The sequence below is a fragment of the Columba livia genome, chromosome Z (assembly GCF_036013475.1).
Source record: "Columba livia isolate bColLiv1 breed racing homer chromosome Z, bColLiv1.pat.W.v2, whole genome shotgun sequence".
Lineage (NCBI taxonomy): Eukaryota > Metazoa > Chordata > Aves > Columbiformes > Columbidae > Columba > Columba livia.
In genome coordinates, this window is record NC_088642.1 from 73,452,720 (window position 1) to 73,473,292 (window position 20,573).

The following is a 20,573-nucleotide window of genomic DNA, read 5'->3' on the forward strand; positions in this document are numbered from 1 at the left end:
TGACCTGTTTTCAGGGAGATGAGCTGTGGGAAACGGCTCTTCAGAAGCTCTGCTCTGGGGGCATGCTTGGAGAGGAGCAGCGGAGGTAAAAGCAGAAGGTCTGCCGAGCTGCAGGGAGTCAGAGAGTTGTGCAAGAGATGATCTGGCTGGGAGGATATTTGCACCTCGCCTTGCTGTGTATACGCATGCACATCCCTGCGCTGCTCTGATGTCTGGCTCAGGCACGAGAGGCTTTTGTAGAGCCGGAGAACGCCCTGCACCCGCTGGCTGCTGCTGCTCCCCTTCCTGGTGCGGTTTCAACACAGGTCAGATGACCCAGGGGAATTTCTCCCAGCCTAGGAAGTGAAAATGCCCTGATCAAGTAATTGCTGCAATTTGGGGTGGTGGTTTGTTTTTCGCTTGGTTTGGGTTTTCTTTTTTTTTTCCTCCTTTTGGCATCCTTCACAGGTTAGAGGACTCTCAGGGTGGCTGCGGGGCCAGAGGACAGCTGAGGGCACTTCTGTCAGGTAATTTGTGAATTCCCCTTACCACCAGCTCTTTTCCCTTTCTTCCACACAAATATGTTGTTGGCTCTTTTGCTCTTACCTTCTCCTGCCTGCCTTGTTGCTGCATTATGCCCCTTATGGCGTTTCTGTTTCAACAACGCAGTCAGAAGTTTACACCAAAAATAAAAGGAGAAAAGCCTGGTTTTGGTAATCTGCTTCCCATGGCTGCCACTCGGGCTAGTGCATCCTTTGGCTTTACAATGTGGGATTTTCCAAGAGGAGGAGAAAAATTCACGATTTATCCAAAGGCCCCGGTGACTGCTGTGCCCCAGTAATCAGCCAGCGGAGCTGGAGGCTGGGGTGGGTGAGAGCCCTGCGCCGGGGAAGCATTTTCCAGTCCCAGCTCATGGGGCAGTGCCCGTGTCTCTCTGCAGGCACTGATGCTTCACACACTCTTGCAGCTTGAAGTCAGCCTCTGATTTGGCTGCTGCAGGAGAGGGTCAAGCAAAGCGAGCACCTCAGGGTCCCTGTGGGGCGACAGTGCGGCTGCCAGAGGCACAAGAGGCTCTTGGAGCAGGATGTGGTGCGCGGAGGCTGCCAGCTCCGAGGAAGATGCTTGTGGTCTCAGCTGCAGGAAATACTTAGAGAATATTTGGCAGCTTCAAAAATGCTAACTTAAATGATAATGATCTCATTCTGCACTGGTTTAATGAATCATAACAGGCAGAGTAACAGTCCGTTCCAGGAAGATTTATGATGATTACTTTAAAAAATAAATTAATGATTAATTTCCAAGAACAATGTAAAAACCTCCATCTGTTGCGCTCTCTATTGATTCAGGTGACATTTACTCAATGCCTGTGTACTCATGCCTTGAGAGTTTCATTTTTTCACTCTCAGTTCGGTTGTGTAATAATTGTTTAATATTTCAGTTCAAGGAAAAAAAATCCCAAGAACTAACAGGGAAAAAAGTGGGGAATTGTCTGCTGGAATGATTTGCTGCTGTACGATTTGAGTTTCACCAGATCATCTGTTGTGTGGTGGGTTAATTTTTGTGTGGTGGTGATGGTGGTGTTGTTGTTGTTGTTTTGTTTTGTCAGGGCAGAAGAGTCCTAGCCAGCTGTACAATATAATGTTCCAACAGCTGGCTTTATTTTTTTTTCTTTTCCCCAGCTTTTCTGCAAAAGGTGTCTGGTTTCCTTATATTTTATTCAGAAGTGGGACAAATCTTTTTCTCCAAACCCTGGGACATTTCCAGAGGATGGAAATTCCAGACATCCTTACTAAAAACCCCAAAGCATCAGCCTGTGACCAGTTTAAGCAACGAACAAAACCAGAGGAGCTGCCACGTTTCACTTCACCCAGGGAGCCCTGTCTCTTCTACCAGACATTAGAGGAAAAGATAAATGACTTTTTCCCATTCAAGCTGCAGTCTGCGACATCAGTTATCTTGGAGTGTAGAGGTGCATTACAGGCACTGTGCTTGAGAGACTGCAGATCTGCTCAACTCTTAAACAACAGGTAATTTTCCTCCACACTTTTTTGCATGTACAGGCTGCCTGGCTTATTCATCTGACACTCTTGACATTTAGGTGATACTGTGTCATGCTTAATGCTATTCAGGCCTAGATAGCTAATGAACTGTGCTAAATGCCATTAGTGATCTCATGAATTACATATATATTTCCAGGATGAATGTTCATGCACATTACACTTACTTTTTAGAACTATTTCTCATGGAAGGATATAATTTCACATCAGTAATTGCAAAGCAGTGAGTGCTAAAGTAAGAGTTTAACCCAGGCTCCAGAATATTTCCCACTGCAGAATACATTTAGTGCATAATATAATGACTTGATGCCACAAAGACTTCAAAATTACTATTCTCTAGCATCAGCTTTTCCATGGGACCCACTTCTCATATTACTAAGATTTATATGGACATTTGCATCCACTTTAAAATAAGTTTGTGTGGCATAAACACAGTGGAGCCTTAAGAGAGTGGCCCATGACATCTAAGAAAAAATGCACCTACAGAATCACTGAGACTAGTCTAAAAGCAGAAGCACACTGGTGTAGCCCGCTGGAAAAGGCACGCATTGTTTTAGGGCATCGCTCTCTAGAGTTGTCTTGTCTGGAGGCCCACCAGAGAACAGATCAGCACCATGTTGCACCAGCTCTTGGACATTTGTCAGTCTGGCCACATGAATGTGTTTAATGTCTCCCCGTGGTGATGTTATACACTCATATGCAGCACTGCTTTTTCTTTTCGTAAACATTTGTGACAGTTACATCACTTTTTCTTTCTGAAGGGGGCTGTTGTAGGGATTTTGATATGCTAGGGCAGCTGGGCTTGTCAGGTACTGGCATTTTGGAGCTTAGTGTCCAGCACTCCCCATCTGAAAAGGTCCTTTTGGCATCCAGGACTGCAGTCCAACATGGGCATGTTCATCTCCCTTGCCCAAGCCTGCTGATGGGATCTGTGATTTACAGTCTCTGGCTGGCAAGACGTTTCGTCTCCAGAGTGGTAAATCAGCTCTGTAACTCCTCCTCGGTACGTGCCAATTATCCTGACACACACTGTGGCTTTGTGGTGGTGGCAGGGTGGGGAAACATGACCAGAGACTGGGAAGCACACGGATCCGAGCCTGAATGGAGCTGTGGTCCTGTTACAGCACTGGGGAGAGGGAGAGCTGGTTAAAAACACTGGGGAGAAGGACCTATTTTGGTAATGGCCTGTTTTACTTCGGAAAATGCATCTTCGTCATAAATGACCATATATCACCACAGATGACTGCAGACTGTAATGCCAAGCTGTGCTCTTTCTCTCTGTGGTTTGGCAGACTGGCTTCCTCACTGGCTGGTGTTTGGTTACATATTGCCCCTGTCCTTGCAAGGCACAAGAGAAGGAGATGAAACGGGAGTGGTGGCTCCACAGAAAGCCTGGTGCATGGGGCTGGGGAGCAGCTCCTGGCAGCGGCTGCATGGCCACAGGGAGGCAGTATCCTGGTCCTGGACAGTCATGTTCTGGGATCCACAGCTGCCAATGGTAGATGCCAGTGCCTGGAGGTAAAAGGCTACCTCATCAGCCTTGTTTCAGCAGCTCTAAAAAATGATATACAGGCCACTTGGAAGCTCACAGTGCTGGTACCAGCATGTCTGTAGCACAACGACTGGTAAGTCCACCATTGCTGTAATAAAAAGCAGGACCATACCCTTACAGGAGCACCTTGATGTGTCTCAGACACCAAGACTCCTAGGCCAGGATTCAGGAGGTACAGCCTCACCAGACATGTTGAGATAATGTATGGGGATATCTGCTCTCTGCTAATTGAGGGAAGAAGAGGAAACCCAGGCCAGAGGCAGTGCTAGCACATAGAACCATATAATAGTTTGGCTTGGAAGGGACCTTCAGGGCTCATCTAGTCCAACCCCCTGCCATGAGCAGGGACATCTTCACCCAGATCAGGTTGCTCAGTTCCCCGTCCAGCCTGGCCTGGGATGTCTCCAGGGATGGGGCATCTCCCACCTCTCTGGACAGCCTTTTCCACTCTCATTGTAAAAAAACTTCTTCTTCATGTATATCCCGAATCTCCTCTCCTTAGTTTAAAACCAGTACCCCTTATCCTATCGTAACAGTCCCTGCTACAAAGTCTGTTCCCATTTCTTACAAGCCCCCTTTAAATATCTAAAGGCTGCAATAAGGTCTCCCTGCAGCCTTCTGTCCTCCAGGCCTAACCCCCCCAACTCTCTCAGCCTGTCCTCCCAGCAGAGCTGTTCCACCCTCTGATCATCTTGGTGGCTCCTCAGCCCCCTCTCCAACAGGTCCATGTGTGTCCTGTGCTGAGGGCTCCAGAGCTGGACACAGGACTCCAGGTGGGGTCTCACCAGAGTGGAGCAGAGGGGCAGAATCACCTCCCTCCACCTTCTGGACACGCTCCTTTTGATGCAGCCCAGGATATGATTTGCCTTCTGGGCTGCAAGCGCACATTGCTGGATCATGTCCAATCTCTCATCCACCAGTTCTCCCAAGTCCTTCTCCACAGAGCTGCTCTCAATCCCTTCATCCCCAGCCTGTATTGATACCAGGGGTTGCCCTGACCCAGGTGAAGGACTTTGCACTTGGTCTTGTTGAACCTCATAAGGTTCACATGGGCCCACTTCTTGAGCTTGTCCAGGTCCTGCTGGATGGCGTGTCATCCCTCAGGTGTGTCAACTGCACCACTCAGCTTGGTGTCATTCGCAAACTTGCTGAGGGTGCACTTGATCCCAGTGTCTATGTCATTGATGAAGATATTAAACAGTACTGGTCCCAGTATAGACCCCTGAGGGACACCACTTGTCTCTAGTCTCCATCTGGACTTTGAGCTATTGACCACTACCCTCTGGATGTGAACATCCAACCAGTTCCTCATCCAATGAACAATGATGCTGCACATCCATGTGTTATCTTATTCCCTGTGCCTTGAGGCCTCATCCGTTGCCCCACATAAGCAAAGCCCAGGGCAGTGTGCAGGCTGCAAAAAAGATGGAGAACAGATTTGGAGAGACCTCATATGGTCCACTGATGTGAAGGACAGTGAGGAGTTGTGAGTCTTTGCCAGGCTAGGAGATGTCCACCAGCCTTCCCTTGGAGGAAGCTGGTGCTCCCCACCACTTTGAGAGCAATACTGGAGAGCAGTGAGGAGCTGGAAACAGCAGCACTGTCCATGTTTCTTTGGGACAGATGTTGGCTGACCAAGCAGCACCAGAAACCTGCGTTGTCCTGCTTTCACTCCCAGATGTCATGGGTTTGTGTATTTTTCTCATTTCAGGGTTTCCTGCTTACCCAGCTGGAGTCTCCTCTGGGCTTCTCCCTCTGCTGGAAAGACAAAACACAGCATCCTCAACAGATGCTTTTTGCCGAGTTGGCTTCTTTTTTCTTTAGCTTGAGGAATTTGGGTGATTAATAGTGCTGACAGCAGACTGTATGCATTAACATTATCCTCTCCATGAAAGCAGGAGAAAAAGCTTCTTGCAGTACCTGATGCCTGCCTGATCAGCTGGACCACAGAACAAATCCTGCTGTAGTTCTTAGATAAGCCCAGATAATCCTGGTGCTAAATTATTTTTATTGTGTGTACATCCTCCTTTTCATTAATATTAACGTATTTTTAAAAATGTTGTCAGTGTAAATATGTTTGGCACAGAAGCATTGCAAAGTTCAAGAATAGTGCAGGCAGCAATGGAATTAAGAAATGGGATGAAATAAACTACTAGAACTACAGCTTGAGTAATCCTATGTTGAATAAACCAGAAGCAAATAGTCTGGAAAAATGAAATAACTATAGCAAAAACATGACTATTAAAAAATTTCACTACTGAACAAACTATGGTCAAGAATCTGTAAAAACTTGGTTGAAAACCAAAGACTGCCCTCTTCTTCTCAAGTGCTCTCCAAAGCTATTTAAAAATAATTTTGGTTATCTACTTCACATTTTCATTTTTTATGTAGGTCTAGAAAGCAGGTCTTAGGGCAATGGTGAATGGGTACCGAAAAGCCTACAAACACATTTAAATAATAACAAATTTGAGCAATGGCATTAAGGGTAAGTAAAAGCTCTGTAGAGGAAGGAACGTGTGAGTAAATGTGGCTTGGGATTTATGAGAGGAACTGTGTGTTAAGTGCAGATGGGGATTAGAGGAAAATTGTACACAAAGCATATTGGAAAGGTTAATATGACAGAATAAAGGAGAAAAAAGAAACAGTAAGCCACCCATCCTTGTGGAATGAGGGGGGAGGAAGAAGAAAAGAGGAGCAAGGGAAAGAGGAGTGCTGATTTTTCTGGGCAGGTACGACTTTTCAGTTGCTTGGATGTTTAAATTTTCTGGGCTATTTTGTGCACAACATCCTGTCAAAAACATTTGCATCATTTGTTTAAAAAAACCCCAAGAAACTGTGTACACAACCCAAAAGCTGCAGATGCTGCAGCACACTCTGGTGAGATTTATGAGCCACATCACCCTCTTTTTCCATGTGGCAGCTCTTCCTGTGGGGGATGTTTAATGAACCTCTGCAGCTCAGAAATAAAAAACAGGGGAAACTCGATAGCAAGCTCTCAAACCCTTTCCTTAATTACAGAGCACCATCTGTTCAGGGCCAGGCAGGTCCTCCATGGACCACTCACAAGCCCTTCAGCACAGCTGGTGGTGGCTGCTCAACCCAGCCCAAGGTGGTTTTGGGGTACCAGGTCCCATGGCAGTGTCTGTCACCGAGGGCTTCCTGGCAACCTGGCATAATAAGGCACAGCAGATAACAGAGGTAACCCTGTTTTTTAACATGTGCTACAGCCACGCCTGGCTAATGATCAAGCTTGCAGCCTGATGAGAGTGGAGGCTCTTGTTGGGGCCTGGTGGGGTGAAGAGGTCCCTGGGACAACAAGGAAAGGCGCCAACATCCCTGATGAAGGTGTCTTGGAGGCTACAGGGGACCATGTCTGTACCTGCTTTGCTGCAGGGCACTAGTGGAAAATGGCACCATTCTTCCTCAGATGAGACAGACGTGCCTGGGTGGGCAAACTGCAGCCTCAGTGCTGGTGGAGCCCTCCCTGGAAAGCAGCAAGGGCCACTGAGGCTATGCAACCCCATCCAGGGGTGTCACCTCCACTTGACACAGAGGGCAGATGCATCTGGGGTTCCCCAGTCCCACAAGTCTGCATCACACAAGGTGCTCCAGGAGAAAGGTCCAGGCTCTACAGAAGGCTCATGTAGACAGGGCAAGGCAAGTTGCTGTATGCTCAGGAGAATTTTAGTTAGCACCCTCCCAGGCATCTAGTGAATGAACAGCCTTGGAAGATTTTGTGAATCTTTAGGACTCCAGTATGTGTACAAAATGACATTAATGGGACTAAAATACTGCATGTTTTCTCCTTTGTCTGAAGAGTCTCACTGATCTGCAGGGAATTTTGGAGTTGAAGATGGGTATCGGGCAAAAGGTACCCAGGAAACAAGAAAGTCCATGCAGCTTTCCAGCAATATTGCTGCTGCTAACGTTTTCCAGGCTGCAGTTCTTCAGTGTCTAACAAGCACAAATAAATATATATACAATTGTAATTTTTAAGCTTGCTGCAGGACCTAAGACACTCCTGTTTGCTGAAAATCAAGAGGATATGGCTGAAGGTCATGTCAAGTGCGTGCTCTTCCTTCCAAAAGACCTTGCTTTTCTTGCTCTGCTGTACATGCGATTGCTTTGCTGCTGCAGGGCTTGGGCCAGGTGCAGGTGATATGGGCTCATGGTTCTCATTGCCATGTGTCACACACCTCCACACCACCACTTTCCAAGGGTCAGTAGCTATCCAAGTTCAAGTCCTTCGGGGATTTGCATTGGATGTCACCTCCAAGATGCCTTCCAGCTATCAGGTCATGTCTGGCCATGAGTTTTCAGGGCAGGGCAGTCCAGGGCAAAGCAGGCAGATGCCTACAGAGTAAACCCAGAGTGACCTCTCTGACATTTAAAAGCATGCTGATTTAATACTTCTTTAAAGGAAGGGAATTAAGGAAGAGAGTAAGGAAGATTTGAAAAATAAAGCCCTTTGGGGCACTGAAATGCTGTTTTGGAAGGGAAAATGCTGTTTTCCTTTAGTGCTGAGGCACCTTGATAATAAATTCCTTGGAAACATCCTGCAACACTTAGACAGACTATATTGACTTATCTTTTAATTTATAAACTCAAAGAGTCTGCATGTCAATAAATTATGGAGCTCATGAGCAACAAGATCGTTCAGCTATTTCCTGGCTCCCTTCTGCTGAAAACCAACTCAGCAAACAGTGTCCAAGAAGGACAGCTGAGCTGGATCTTATCCTACACTGCCATAGTCTGGACTTGGCAGCACGTGAGACCCATTCTGCAACTGGCAGAGTTTTTGGTCTGGTTTCCAGAGAGCTTGGGTAAATACGCTTTTTGCCATATAGCTTCTATCCCTGCTCGAACGCTGTCCGAGTATGCTTTCATGTGACTTCAGAAATGGTTCACTGCATGAAAAATTCCCATCAGCAAGATTTTCCCCTACTTATCTTTCTGTTTTCCTCTGTTTATACCACTCCCCTCTGACCTGCTTTACTTATCCCCTTCTTCTCTATTCCTGACAGAAATTTTCACTTTCTTTACATATGAAGTCCCACAACTTGCAATTAACTTCCCCTTTAAAAACAACCCTCTCCACCTCATACAAGTTCAGTTTGCCTTCTATGCAGCATTCCATGGCTGGAGCTTGGCTCAGTTGTTTTCCTCAAACACGGTATTAAAGAAAAGCTGTAATCAAGCCCCTTTTTGAATGAGTAATACAACCAAGAGAAGGCTTTTGTTTCGCCTGGCTCTCCATCAACACCCTTTCAAGTCAACTCCACATCATTTTATAGTGTGTTGACACAAGCCAAATCCATGGGCTTTCACTTGAGTTCAGTGCTGTGTAGACCTCAAAGAAGAAGCTCCTTAGAGGTATTTAGGTATCTAAGTGCTTTGGATCTGGTCCACTCAAGGTTTATCTTATGTGTCTCTCTTCTACGGGGCGCTCTGGCAAAGAAGTGTAAACCAGTTAAATACTTGAGGAGAGGAAACCATCCTGGAAGGGAGCCTGACTGGAGGCTGATGGGGCCTTGCAGTGGTGGTGAGTCAGGGGCCCGTGGCTGGGGACTTGATGTGAGCTGGGGTCTTCTCCATCCCGTGAGGATCCGTGGAAGCAGGGTGACACACTCCTGTTCATGGGAGCCATCTAGTCTTGCTGCCCCAAACCAGTCATGTTTTGCATGTGGACAGCATCCTATGGAATCCAGAAGGGAACAGCAGAGGGCAAGGAGATGACAGGCAGCAGGAAAGGATAATGCTGTGAAAATCTGGGTCCACCTTGGGCTGGTCCTGTATGCAAAAGCTGTGCTTCTATAAGTAAACAAGACATACCAGGGAGTGAGCAAGTGCCCTACTTTACCACCTTCCTTCTTTCACTCGTTAAGTCAGACTGAATACTTTCTGCCTCCTCCACGCAATGCGGGGGCAACAAAGCTGCCTGGCAAGTCAATTCCCATTGTGTATCAGGAAACTCCACCTTTCTCCATGCAGATGACACTCTTCCCTCCTTTCTAATGACTGGTTATTTGCTTGCAACACTTTTCAGGTGTCACGTGAGTGCTATGAAATGCAGCTTCACCAGGGTTATGTCATTATCCATGTGTTTTCACTAGCATTTTCCTGGCTTCTTGTATTTCAATTACATCTTGAGGACTTGATGCTCATTTTAAGGTAAGGCCAAGAGAGTTCACCTTTCCCAGATACTACAAGAGGAAGAAGTGCTTGTTGGAGCCATTTTATAGACCATCAGAATGGTTGGGGTTGGAAGGGACCTCTGGAGATCATCTCATCCAACTCTCCTGCTAAGGCAGGTTCACCAGAGCAGATCACACAGGAATGTGTCCAGGCGGGTTTGAACGTCTTCAGAGAAGGAGACTCCACAGCCTCTCTGTTGCCAGTTCCAGGGCTCTGGTACATCAAAGTAAAGAAGTTTCTCCTCATATTCAGATGGAACCTCCTGTGCTTCAGTCTGTGCTTGTTGCCCCTCATCCTGTCTTGGGCACCACTGAAAAGAGTCTGGTCCATCCTCTTGACACCCACCCTTGAGACATTTATAAGCATTGATAAGATGCCCTCTCAGCCTTCTCCAGGCTGAACAGACCCAGCTCTCTCCTCATAAGAAAAGGCCCCTAATCACCTTCATAGCCCACTGCTGGGCTCTCTCCAGTAATTCCTTGTCCTTCTTAAACTGGGGAGCCCAGAAGTGGACAAAATACCCCAGATGTACCTAAGCACTCTTCCTCAGTCCAAGCCACAGCCTTTTGCCATCAGTGACATGCCACGCAGGGAGCGCGTTGCTCTCTCTTACAGCCCGACATGAAACCCTGCTGTCCTCCTGGAGCTGTTTTCAGCCTCCTACTCTTCTCCCCACCCCACATACACCCTCCCAGCCAGCAGCAATCTCCACAGTAAGAGTTCAGTGCAGCACGGCCCCTTGTGAAGTGTTCTGTATGCCCAGACACAGCCCTGCACATAGGTGCCTGCTGAGGCAATGCGGAGTTCGCAGCTGCTCCCCGCAAGGGCTGGTGGGGAGGTCTGGTGCACCCCAGAAGCTCGTATGGGTGGAGGCAAGCCCAGGGCTCTGCATGTACATGCTCAGCACAGCAGTCTTTTCAAGGCTCCACATTCCAACTATCTTCCCCGGGAGAAGCTTGTGAGCTGTGCTGTGGTTCTCCTCCTGATCCTTTGCTGATCCCAAGCGGGCTTGCTATGTTAGTAACATAGGTGCCGTCGTAGTGGGCTTGGCACTTGTAGGGATCTGAGACTGACGCATGAGTCAGCACCAGCTATTCCCAGAATTTGTCTTCCAGTGACCATCCTTGGAAGTGAAGGTTGTGCTTGTTTGACTAAAACCAAGTTAGTTTTCCTTCATGCAGTTAGAAACCTCTCTTTTTCATAGCTAGCACGGTCATTATTTGAACTTAGTTTCAGAATAAGAAGATAACACCCCGGGACAGAGTTAATGTTTTTAATTGCTGTGGTCTGAGAGTCAAGGACTTTCTGAGCTCAGCCCACAGGTGTGAGGCATCTGGAAGGGGAGCATGGATGGGGCAGAGATTGACTGAAATCCAGACTGATCAATAAGAGTATCCCATCCCGTTAGTGTCATGCTTCTCATTAAAGGAATCTTGGGATCTTTGGGATAGTTTTTGGCTGGAGCCAGGACAGAGACCTGCTTGGGGGGAGTTCTGTTCAGGAGTTTCTTTAGTCTGGCCTTTTGCCATCCTGCTATTGGCAGAGACATCTGGGCCTTTCTGCCTTTTTCTCTCTTTTTCTTCCTGAGATCCGCTGTTCAGGACCAGGTGCTACTTCCTGGAACTGGCTGGTCAGTTAATGAGGAATTGCATTGAGTATCCTTTATTTTATATTTCATTGTATATATTATTATTTTTATTTATGTTGTTTTATTAAACTCTGTTTATTTCAATCCACAAGTTTCTCCCTTCGCTTTTGATTCTCTCCCCTATTCAGGGGTGGAAAGGGGGAGTGAGTGAGTGGCTATTGTGTTTATATTGCTAGCTGGGGTCAAACCCTGACAAAGGTCTTCCCATGGATAGTGCCATCTGCCCTCCAGATGTCACTGCTGCCACACAAATCCCCACCACACAACCCTGCCTCCCCCCCTGCCCAATGCAGCTTGCAGTAATGGAGAATGTGACAAAGTAGCTTTGCACATTTTCTTCCTTCATCGATTTTTCTCGCCACACTCTCAATTGGAACAAGGCCTGAAATTTGTTCATCTCCAGGTGGCACACCGCCCTGAATTCACTGCAGAGATGACACATGCCTGTGGCGGAGCAGGAGCTCTCACACTGACACTACATCTAGTGCTTGTGAAAGAGGTTTCTTCCTGGAGACCCCACTGATAAATCAGACCTTGAGATCTGGATGGCATTTGGGGGTTTTCCTCTTGTTGCTTGGGCTTTTGTTTGTTAGTCTGCTTTTATGTTTTTGATTGTCCTCCATCCCCCTGCACCTGGTGCTATTGCTGATGTGACAGGACAGCCCCCGCCCCTTGATCTCACACCATGTGAAACACTGGGATGCTGTTCAGTCTTTAACCTGGGCAGGAGTGCAGGGCTGGACCTACACACTAACAGTTTTGTGGACTGCCCATCCTAGTCAATTCGATAACTGGAACATAACTGAAAGTAATATTCAGTCCTAACATCCCTGCTAATACCTGTAGCTCTGGTCCTCCGTAGCCCTGTCCCTCTGCTTGTCGTGCTCTGATTTGGCTTTCTTATACTACAGAACCCATTTGTGTTATTATTATTTTTTTTTTAATCTCCTCCCAACCAAAAGCACTGTACTGAATGCTATCCCTCCTTTTAAGGCAGTTTAATCAAACCCACTTCTGCAGAGGAGATCCTTTTTCTCTCCGTTTTCTTTTCTATTGTGTTGAAGCCTCTTAAAGCCACCCGCAACTGTAAGAGACGCGATATCCTCACCTTGTATGGGACTGTGCCAGAACTTATGGATAAATGGCTATTTTATAGTCTGTAATTACTTATATGGGGTAAGCAGTGGAATAATTATATGGGATAAATAGTGGGATAAGTATATGGGATAAACTGGCTCTTTTATCATCTTTAACCTCATGGGGCACTATGACAGAAATGATGGATAAAATGACTGTTTTATAGTTCTTAACTACTTTGTAAAAATACTCTAAAGCTTGGTGCATGCCATATTGGCTATGCAGCGGTGTGACATGGATTTTAGGTGTCCTAAGTGTGTGTTACTAAACAAATGCCACTAGCTGGTGACAGCAGAATGCATTGCAAAAATTCCTGAGCTGCTGCCACCCCACTGGCATCACTGTGACACCTAAACGCTTCTCTGCAAAAGCCCGATTTCCACTTTTGATTCTCATAAAACCCAAGGGAGAGGTCTGGAAGGAGTTCCCTTTACCATTGTGTGCCAGTAAATCCAATACACTACCCTTCTGAGGAATTCTTAGATCAAGAAAAGGCAGACAGAAAGCATCTTCTGTGTTGAAAAGACTATGAGCTCTTTTTCTTCATAGACGTAGAGACCAGAACTGGTGGATAAATTTCCAAGCTTGTTTTCTAACCCATCTTCTGACTCCAGCAGTATTTACTAGCTGGAAAGGGAATCCACATCTGACTTTCCTCTGTTGGTGTTTCTGATACTATGTGCACAAGGGAGAGGAGGGCTTGTGTCGTGGAGAACACGGACTGAATTGCTGTGCTTGGCCCTATCCAGCTCCCACTGAAATCACCCATGTCCTCAGCCTACTCCCACGGGCTGTGGAGCAGGGTTATAATTAAACACCTGTCTAATCCAGGCTCAGGGGGGAGCAGAGGCTGCTGTGGACCTGCTTTCACAGGCAAAGCTGGTGGCAGCTCCCTAGCAGGGTTGAGGGACGGGTCTAGTTGACCATGTCAGCGGGCCAAGGGGCTGCAGCAAAGGGCAAGCAGCTGGTTGCTGCAGCTGTGCATGTGGGAAATGGACAACTAGCTGAAATGACGGTCTTTGCTGTGCAGGATGGCAAGGTAAGAAAGCTGGTGCAATTCATCATGAAGCAGATGTGGCCTCAGCAACCCTCCAGGAGCATGTTAATAGGAAATGCTCAGGGATGCTCTTGTAACTGCAGCTGATACCACCGAGTGAAGAAAAAGAGATCTCTCCTGCCTCCAGATAACAAGACAGAAGCAGAGTCATGGGGAGGAGACTGACTTCTGTGTTCAGCTTTGGGCCCGTCACTACAAGAAAGACACTGAGGTGCTGGAGAGAGTTTAGAGATGGGCAACAAAGGTGGTGAAAGGTCTGGAGCAGAAGTCTGATCAGGAGAATCTGGGGGGAGGCTAGGCTGGAGAAAAAGAGGCTGAGGGGAGACCTTATCGCTGCCTACAACTACCTGAAAGGAGGCTGTAGCATGGAGGGTGTTGGTCTCTTCTCCCAAATAGCAAGCCACAGGACAAGAGCAAATGGCCTAAGGTTGCACCAGGGGAGGTTTAGATTGGATATTAAGGAAAAGCTTCCTCACAGAAAGGGTTTTCAGGCATTGGAACAGGCTGCCCAGGGAAGTGGTGGAGTCACCATCCCTGGAGGTGTTTAAAAGGCGTGCAGATGACGCTCTTAGGGACATGGTTGAGTGCCAGTGTTAGGTTAGTGGTTGGACTCTATGATCTTGAGGGTCTCTTCCAACCAAAATGATTCTGATTCTATGGCCGCCTTGGGAGGTGGGAGACAGGCTGCTCTCCTCCAGCCGTGTGCTGCTCGTGTGGATGCAGCTTCCTGCAAGGACGTGAAGAAACAGGCAGCTTTATAGAAACACAACACAGGTTTCTGTTTTAATGAGAAAATAATTATATACTTGCATCGTAGGCCTCACAGTCACTATAAAACAGAAGCAGGATAACATTTAAGTGGTTAACATACAGAAAGCCAGGTATTGTTGAAACTGGTTGATAAGTCATGACAAGGATGCCGCCTTTAGGTTGCCAAACATGTCAATGCTACTGTATTTTCCTTCAGATAATGTCAGTATGGAGCACGATGAAGCCCAAACTGTCAGCTTTTAAAATGAATTGTTCAGGAAACCTGCACTGTAACCCCAAACTGATTATAATCACAAATGCTAATGCTTAACTATTTCTCAATACACAGTTTCATTAAAACCAGTCTTTGCCACGGGAAAGGAACTGAGCATTTCTTTTGTGGAGACAAAGTTAACTCTGCAATAGTGCTCTTTTGTTGCATTTGATATAGTTATATATAGATAGATATGTATTACTGGTGTATACTTATAAACACCTAAGCTTGGTAGCATGCAAATGAAATAACAGAGGCAAGTAAACTGCATCGCACTCCTGTTACCACAGCACTGAACGTGTGCTGCTGACTACAAGTGTCCATAATTTCTGGAAGAGAAAAACCCTGCTGGGTGGAAAGTTTGGCTGTCCTGCACTGATGCATGCACATACTTTTGTCGCAGGGGCAGAACGCGAATGCCTCTAGCATGGAGGACTCCTGCCTGGCCTCTCTCCACCACCACTTCTCCTTTCAAGGGGTACAATATACTTTTCGCTTCAAAGACTGAGGGCTGACTGTGGCAGTAGGGGAGAATGTGGCAAAGCATGAAGAGATGTCTTGGGATGGGTAATCAAGGTCGCTGGCTTCCAGTGAGAAAGCAGGAGGAAAAAACAGGCCTCCAGGTTAAATAAAATAAAGATGCAGATTCCTGGGAAGGGAGCAAATATGAGGGGAAACTGAAGAGCATGGTTTGGTGCACAACCACCTCGCTGTAAGTACAAGGGCCATCTCCTCTGCTCAGGAAACCCATGTTTTTTTGTTTTTTTCCCAGTCTCACTCATGGTCTCCCCAAGGGTGGAGGGAGACAGGACTCCTCTTGGTACCGCTGCGCAGAGCTCACAGCTGCGGCTGCACGACATACGGTCTCACTAGAGTGCTGCATTGATGGCGTTGCTTTTCCTACAGTCTTACAGTAATGACCCATCCGCAGACGTGAATCACAGTCCACTGTTGATTGCCATGTCCGAAGAATGGGTCCCCTTCATTAGGTATGTAGTTCCTTCATAGGCGCGGTGCCTCCCCACGCACCTGGATTTGGAGAGCATCCTTGAGATAAGCTCGCTGCCCTTATCACAGTGAATGCTCAGTTCAGCAGGGTCTTCTGTTCAATAGCACTTGGGGAGACAATTAACAGAACTGAGTTAATGAGTATATATAATTGTATTTGCTACGATTCCCTGAAAATAAGCCTCAAAATGAGTGTCCATGGACAGAAATCACATGCTGGAGGAACAAGTGGGGTGAGGTGGGTGGAATCATTTGGTTGCAAGCTCTGTGTTTAAGAAAAGCACCAGAAGTATGTTCACAGTATCGGTACTCATTTTAAATGAGCTCACTGTTTCAGGATATAACAGCACAGCAGGTCATGAAATCAAGGAAAGGCTTAAGGGAGGACCAGTATCCTGGCTGCTGATTTTTAAAAAAGATGTTAAAATAATAGTTTGTTTATAAAAAAGACAGAAAATTTTATATAGAAAAAAGCTCGATGTCTTTTTTTTCTGTCACCTCCCAAACTTGTTGGTTTCTAGTCCAGAAATTATGGTTCCCAGTTGTAAAATATTCCTATTGTATTGCTTGCATGAAAAGGAAAGAGTAAACCCGCAGCCTCTATACTACATACAAATACAAAGCACAAGAATAAATACCACATTTCTTTTCCTAATTGTCAGCTTACAAAACTGGTCAATACTTTGCAATTGTGACTCATGCAAATACCATGTTGGGTCAAATTTTAATATCACAAATACTGCATTAACTCAGTGCCTTGTTTTTATATCCCCTTTCAGAAAGAAAAAAAATAGCACTCACCCCTATAGCTGGTAAAACAGCTTTGGAGAAAATAATCAATACACACACTGCCATACACGTTCTGGTATGTCAGCCTCACACACACACACACGTGCCCAAACAAACACACACACACACACACACACACACACACACACACACACATCCACTCTAACCCTTCACTGCTGATCCCAAGCCTAAGCAATAACTAAAGGCTCTACGGTTTGCTTGTAGCACTGAAAATACCGGCTGAATGGCAAACATCATAATGTTTTCTTCCCTTGTCTGCTCTTCCTTGCTCGCTCCTTCCAGCTCATTGTGCCCTTTAGCTTTTATTGTTGCCTGGAAACGTGAAGACTTCCACAAAGCACTCTACTTCAAAGGCTTTTTAGGTTGTATAAATATAGTTGAAGACGTAACTATCTTGTTCTTTATTTCATACCTCTTCCTAGGCCAGAGTCTGGCTTAGTTCAATTATTGCCTCATTTAAAAATTAAATGTCCTTTATTTGTATCCCTTTCCCACTACCTTTCTACTTCAAATTACCCATCTTCATAGATTTTACACATACGCCATTCTTTTCCCTCCCCACCATCAAAAAATAGTTGTCATCCACTAAATACAGATTTTCTATTTAGAAACTTTGTTAGGTAAATATGCTCTGAGAACCTGGAGCTCAAGTGATATTGCAAGCATATAGGATCCTAAAGCTAAGGTAATCCATTTGGCTTAGCTCTCATCCCCATCTATTCCACTCCTAAATTGTGATGGCTTGTGTTTGCAACACAAGGACTGTTTTACTGGGTGTGCTGGATTGTTCATTTGCAATAACTGTCTCCCTGTTTTTTTTCTCTTTTAAACAGATAAATTACTAGAAAGGGGAAAAGAACCCACCCCACTTAGAAAACCACCCCATTCCCAAACCAAACTCTTCAGTCCCCTTAAAGAAAGAGCAACAGAGAGCAATATTGTTGTGTTTTGTGGCTGGACAGGGTACACCGAAGCAACGCTGACGGTCTCGGTTCAGCGGCTGTGGGAGGCGAAGGAACTGCAAGAGGGTCCGGCAGAGCTGCTGTGGGGACGGTGATGCTGGGGGCGAGGCAGGTCTGTCGATTCGGTCAGCGAGCCCCAGCCACAGGCTCCTCCATGCCGACGTCCCGGCCACAAGCCTGCAGGCCCTCCAGGCCGTGGGGACAATGGTCCGCTTGTCCCCCCGACGGCTCTCACTCCCTGCACCGTCCCCATTGCATTATTTCAGAGGGGGAATGGAGGGAAGAAGAAGGGGGTATTTTCTAGTTGGGGTTTTCCTGTTGCTTTAGGATTGCCAAGAGCTGGATCATTTCTGTGTCTATGTGCATCTTTTAAGTTTGTTGTGTATTTAATAAATACTGGACTAAAATGCTGCTGCTTTCGTGGTGTGGGTTGTTGTTTTGCTTTTGTTTTTTTTTCTTTTTAATTCTTTCTTTCTCTTTTTGGTTTCGGCCTGCCTGCTCGCTGTCTTCACGCTGCAGCGTGGTTATTCGTCCTCCTCCCGGTTGGCGTAAATGCCAGCTTCCCAACGCAGCGCCAGAGCGCTCTTTCTGCGGTTCACCCTGGTCGCCTCAAGGACCTGGTCAGGAGAGAAAAAGGGAAAACACAGCATGTCACTGAGCTGCCCGTGGTCCCTGGGATGCCCTCCACTGCAGCAGGGACCAGCCCTTCCCATAGGGCTCCCAGTGCTGCACCTTGTACAAACTGGAAGGACACATGCGATGAAGCACTTGCTGATGTGAAGGTGGGGCGGATGGCACACAAGAGCAAAGCCACACCATGGGAGGACAGGAGTGGTAGGAGTTGTCTGGCAGCACCCGGCTCGCTTCAGCTGCACATTGTCCCGTCCCTGCCCAGGGAAGGCAGGGGACAGGGTCTTGGTCCTCTCCCCAGAGGCAGCTGCACACCTTTGACATCAGGAACCAGCAGTCAGCCAGCAGCTTTGTCCAGAGGCCGCTCTGGAGCTGCTCGTGCAGCTGGGAAAGCAGTTTGCTGCTTGTTTCAGCATGTCACCCTCACAGGCAGAACTGGGCCGGACCCCTGCATCTGCTTCTTGTGGTCTTTGGCTTGCAGCTATGCCAAAAGGGAAAGCCCATGCAGCGCGATCAAAGTGCTCCTGGAGTGAAACGTCACTCTGTGCGTATGGAAAAGGAGATTTACAGAAGGAGGACCTGCACAGCCTGCAGAGTCTGGTGCAAGATGAGCCTTGATATGTTTATCTATTTTCATACACACATACACAGTCACACACATATATGCACGCATACAAATACACACACTGTGTATGTATTATGCATATGCACACAGATGCACACACAGAAACACTTAACGAAAAACACAAGAAACAGGTTTAATATGTGTTTTAGCAAGGTTAAAAAAATAATCAGGTGAAACCAAAAACTATTGCTGCAATATGCATCTGATGTACTTCTTGGCAAATAATGCACAGCAGTGGGTGTTTTTCTCCAAGCAAGTGAGACATAAGGGGGCCTGGTGCCTCCTTACAGAAGCACATGGCATGTTACTTTCTGACCAACACTGAATAACAGCCCCGTGACCAAACCGTAAAGCTGCCAACATCCAGTGCACTAAACATGTTTTAGAACAGCCCTCCCAGAGATGCAAACTTTCAAAATATTTACATGGTCAGTTAAAAAAACCCCAACAAACTGTAAAAAACCCCCTAACAAATACATGACTGTCCACAGAACCAACGGCTGCCATCCCCGGTCCTAGTGCATCCTGCAAGATGCTTTGCACACTCCTGGACTGTAGAAGAGTAGCTGGCCTTTTGAGAAAGGATGATGCTATTTTATTTTCTGTATAGAAAGTCAGATGCAGTGAGGACTTATGTCTTGGCTGGAATAAAAATAAACAATTTAAGATTAAAGAAACTTTTATTTCAGCTTATGACAAGGTGTGGTTGGAAAAGCACACAGGTACGAGAGGCTCCTGCACAGGCAATATCAGGACATCAGGTCTGAACTGCCAGCTGGAATTACAGGCCATAACTTTGCTTACACGAATGAGAATATACTCTTGCATTTCTGCTGAGACCCAGACCTCCATGAGCTGAACACAGGGTGGAGTTTGGCCAGCTTCATTATTAATATTTCTTTGCCCTCCTAGTTTCTTTTGACTATGACTATGAACAAGCCAAAGAACAAAAGGGAAAATCCAGCCAAAAGAGACGATTTTGAGCTAAAGCTCCACCTGCCTCCTCACACTGACCAAAGCTGGTCCAGGCCCACTGGATGCATTTTTTCCTGATATGTTGCCCCAAATCATGATGCCTCTTTTTTTGCAGAGCAACCACGAGAGGGAGCAGGGCTGTGAACAGTTTCTGTTTTATCCAGCAGAGGGCAAATGTGCTCACAAACCTAACAATTAAAAAAAAAAAATCGAAATTGTAAAAAAATTCCTTGAGACATCATGTAAGCAGCGTCCTGGAGCAACCCCTGCTGCAGAGATGAGGACCATTGGTTTAAAGCACGTGTTTGGGATTCTGAGTGCCAGAACCAAGGAAAGACAACCCAAACCGAATAATGGAGAAGCACAACTGGGACTAGGTATCACAGTATCAAATAATTATATTCTCAGAATAAAAAACAGTGGTTTCTCCAGGGTTATCACTGAAGGAGGAAAAAAACCCAGTGATTTTTGTTTTAGATGGCAACAAATACTTCTAGACAGGAGACTATCCAGACCAGTATGGCATAATGATCAAATAAACGACAGAAAATTACTCTTCTCCCCACTGGATTTCAAAATTTGCATGAAAAAACAGCAAATTCAGCGTCAATTACAAATTAAAACTGCCATGTCACAGATGACAGTATATTTAAACAAGGTCTGCTGACTGTGGCCTGTAGAATTATGCCAGCTGAAAATAAAACAGATTTTATATAATTTACAAGTTTCCAGTCATGGTCTTCCTTGCAGGAAACCACAATGTTGTGATGGTCTCTGGTGATGCCTTCCAACAGTTCACTTAAACTTCGAAGATTTCTGCTTTGGATCAGTTAGCTCATCTTTGTCTTAAAAGGCAGCCACAGGGTTTATTCCGTTTGTCCCATCAGGGATCTGCACAGAAGCTTATCTACTTC

The 20,573-nt window shown here is 46.3% G+C and overlaps 1 protein-coding gene and 1 long non-coding RNA gene across 21 annotated transcripts in view; one reads left to right on the forward strand and one right to left on the reverse strand.

Moving 5' to 3' along the window:
- Positions 1-236: 236 nt before the first annotated feature.
- LOC110355381 (uncharacterized) lies at positions 237-16,584 on the forward strand. 2 transcript variants are annotated; one of them, XR_010469034.1, is made up of 5 exons: positions 237-361; positions 448-506; positions 1,418-1,525; positions 1,659-2,006; positions 5,300-16,584. It is a non-coding gene; the product is annotated as an uncharacterized LOC110355381 (long non-coding RNA). The 2 variants fall into 2 exon arrangements; XR_010469033.1 differs by lacking the exon at positions 237-361 and having other exon boundaries at positions 374-506.
- PALM2AKAP2 (PALM2 and AKAP2 fusion) overlaps positions 14,380-20,573 on the reverse strand; it is a 267,852-nt gene continuing 261,658 nt past the window's right edge. For all 19 annotated transcript variants that reach the window (XM_065046386.1, XM_065046383.1, XM_065046385.1 and 16 more), the window contains one exon: positions 14,380-18,046. In XM_065046386.1, the coding sequence (XP_064902458.1) occupies positions 17,954-18,046 (93 nt within the window). In that variant the 3' untranslated portion in view covers positions 14,380-17,953. The remainder of the gene's footprint in view (positions 18,047-20,573) is intronic.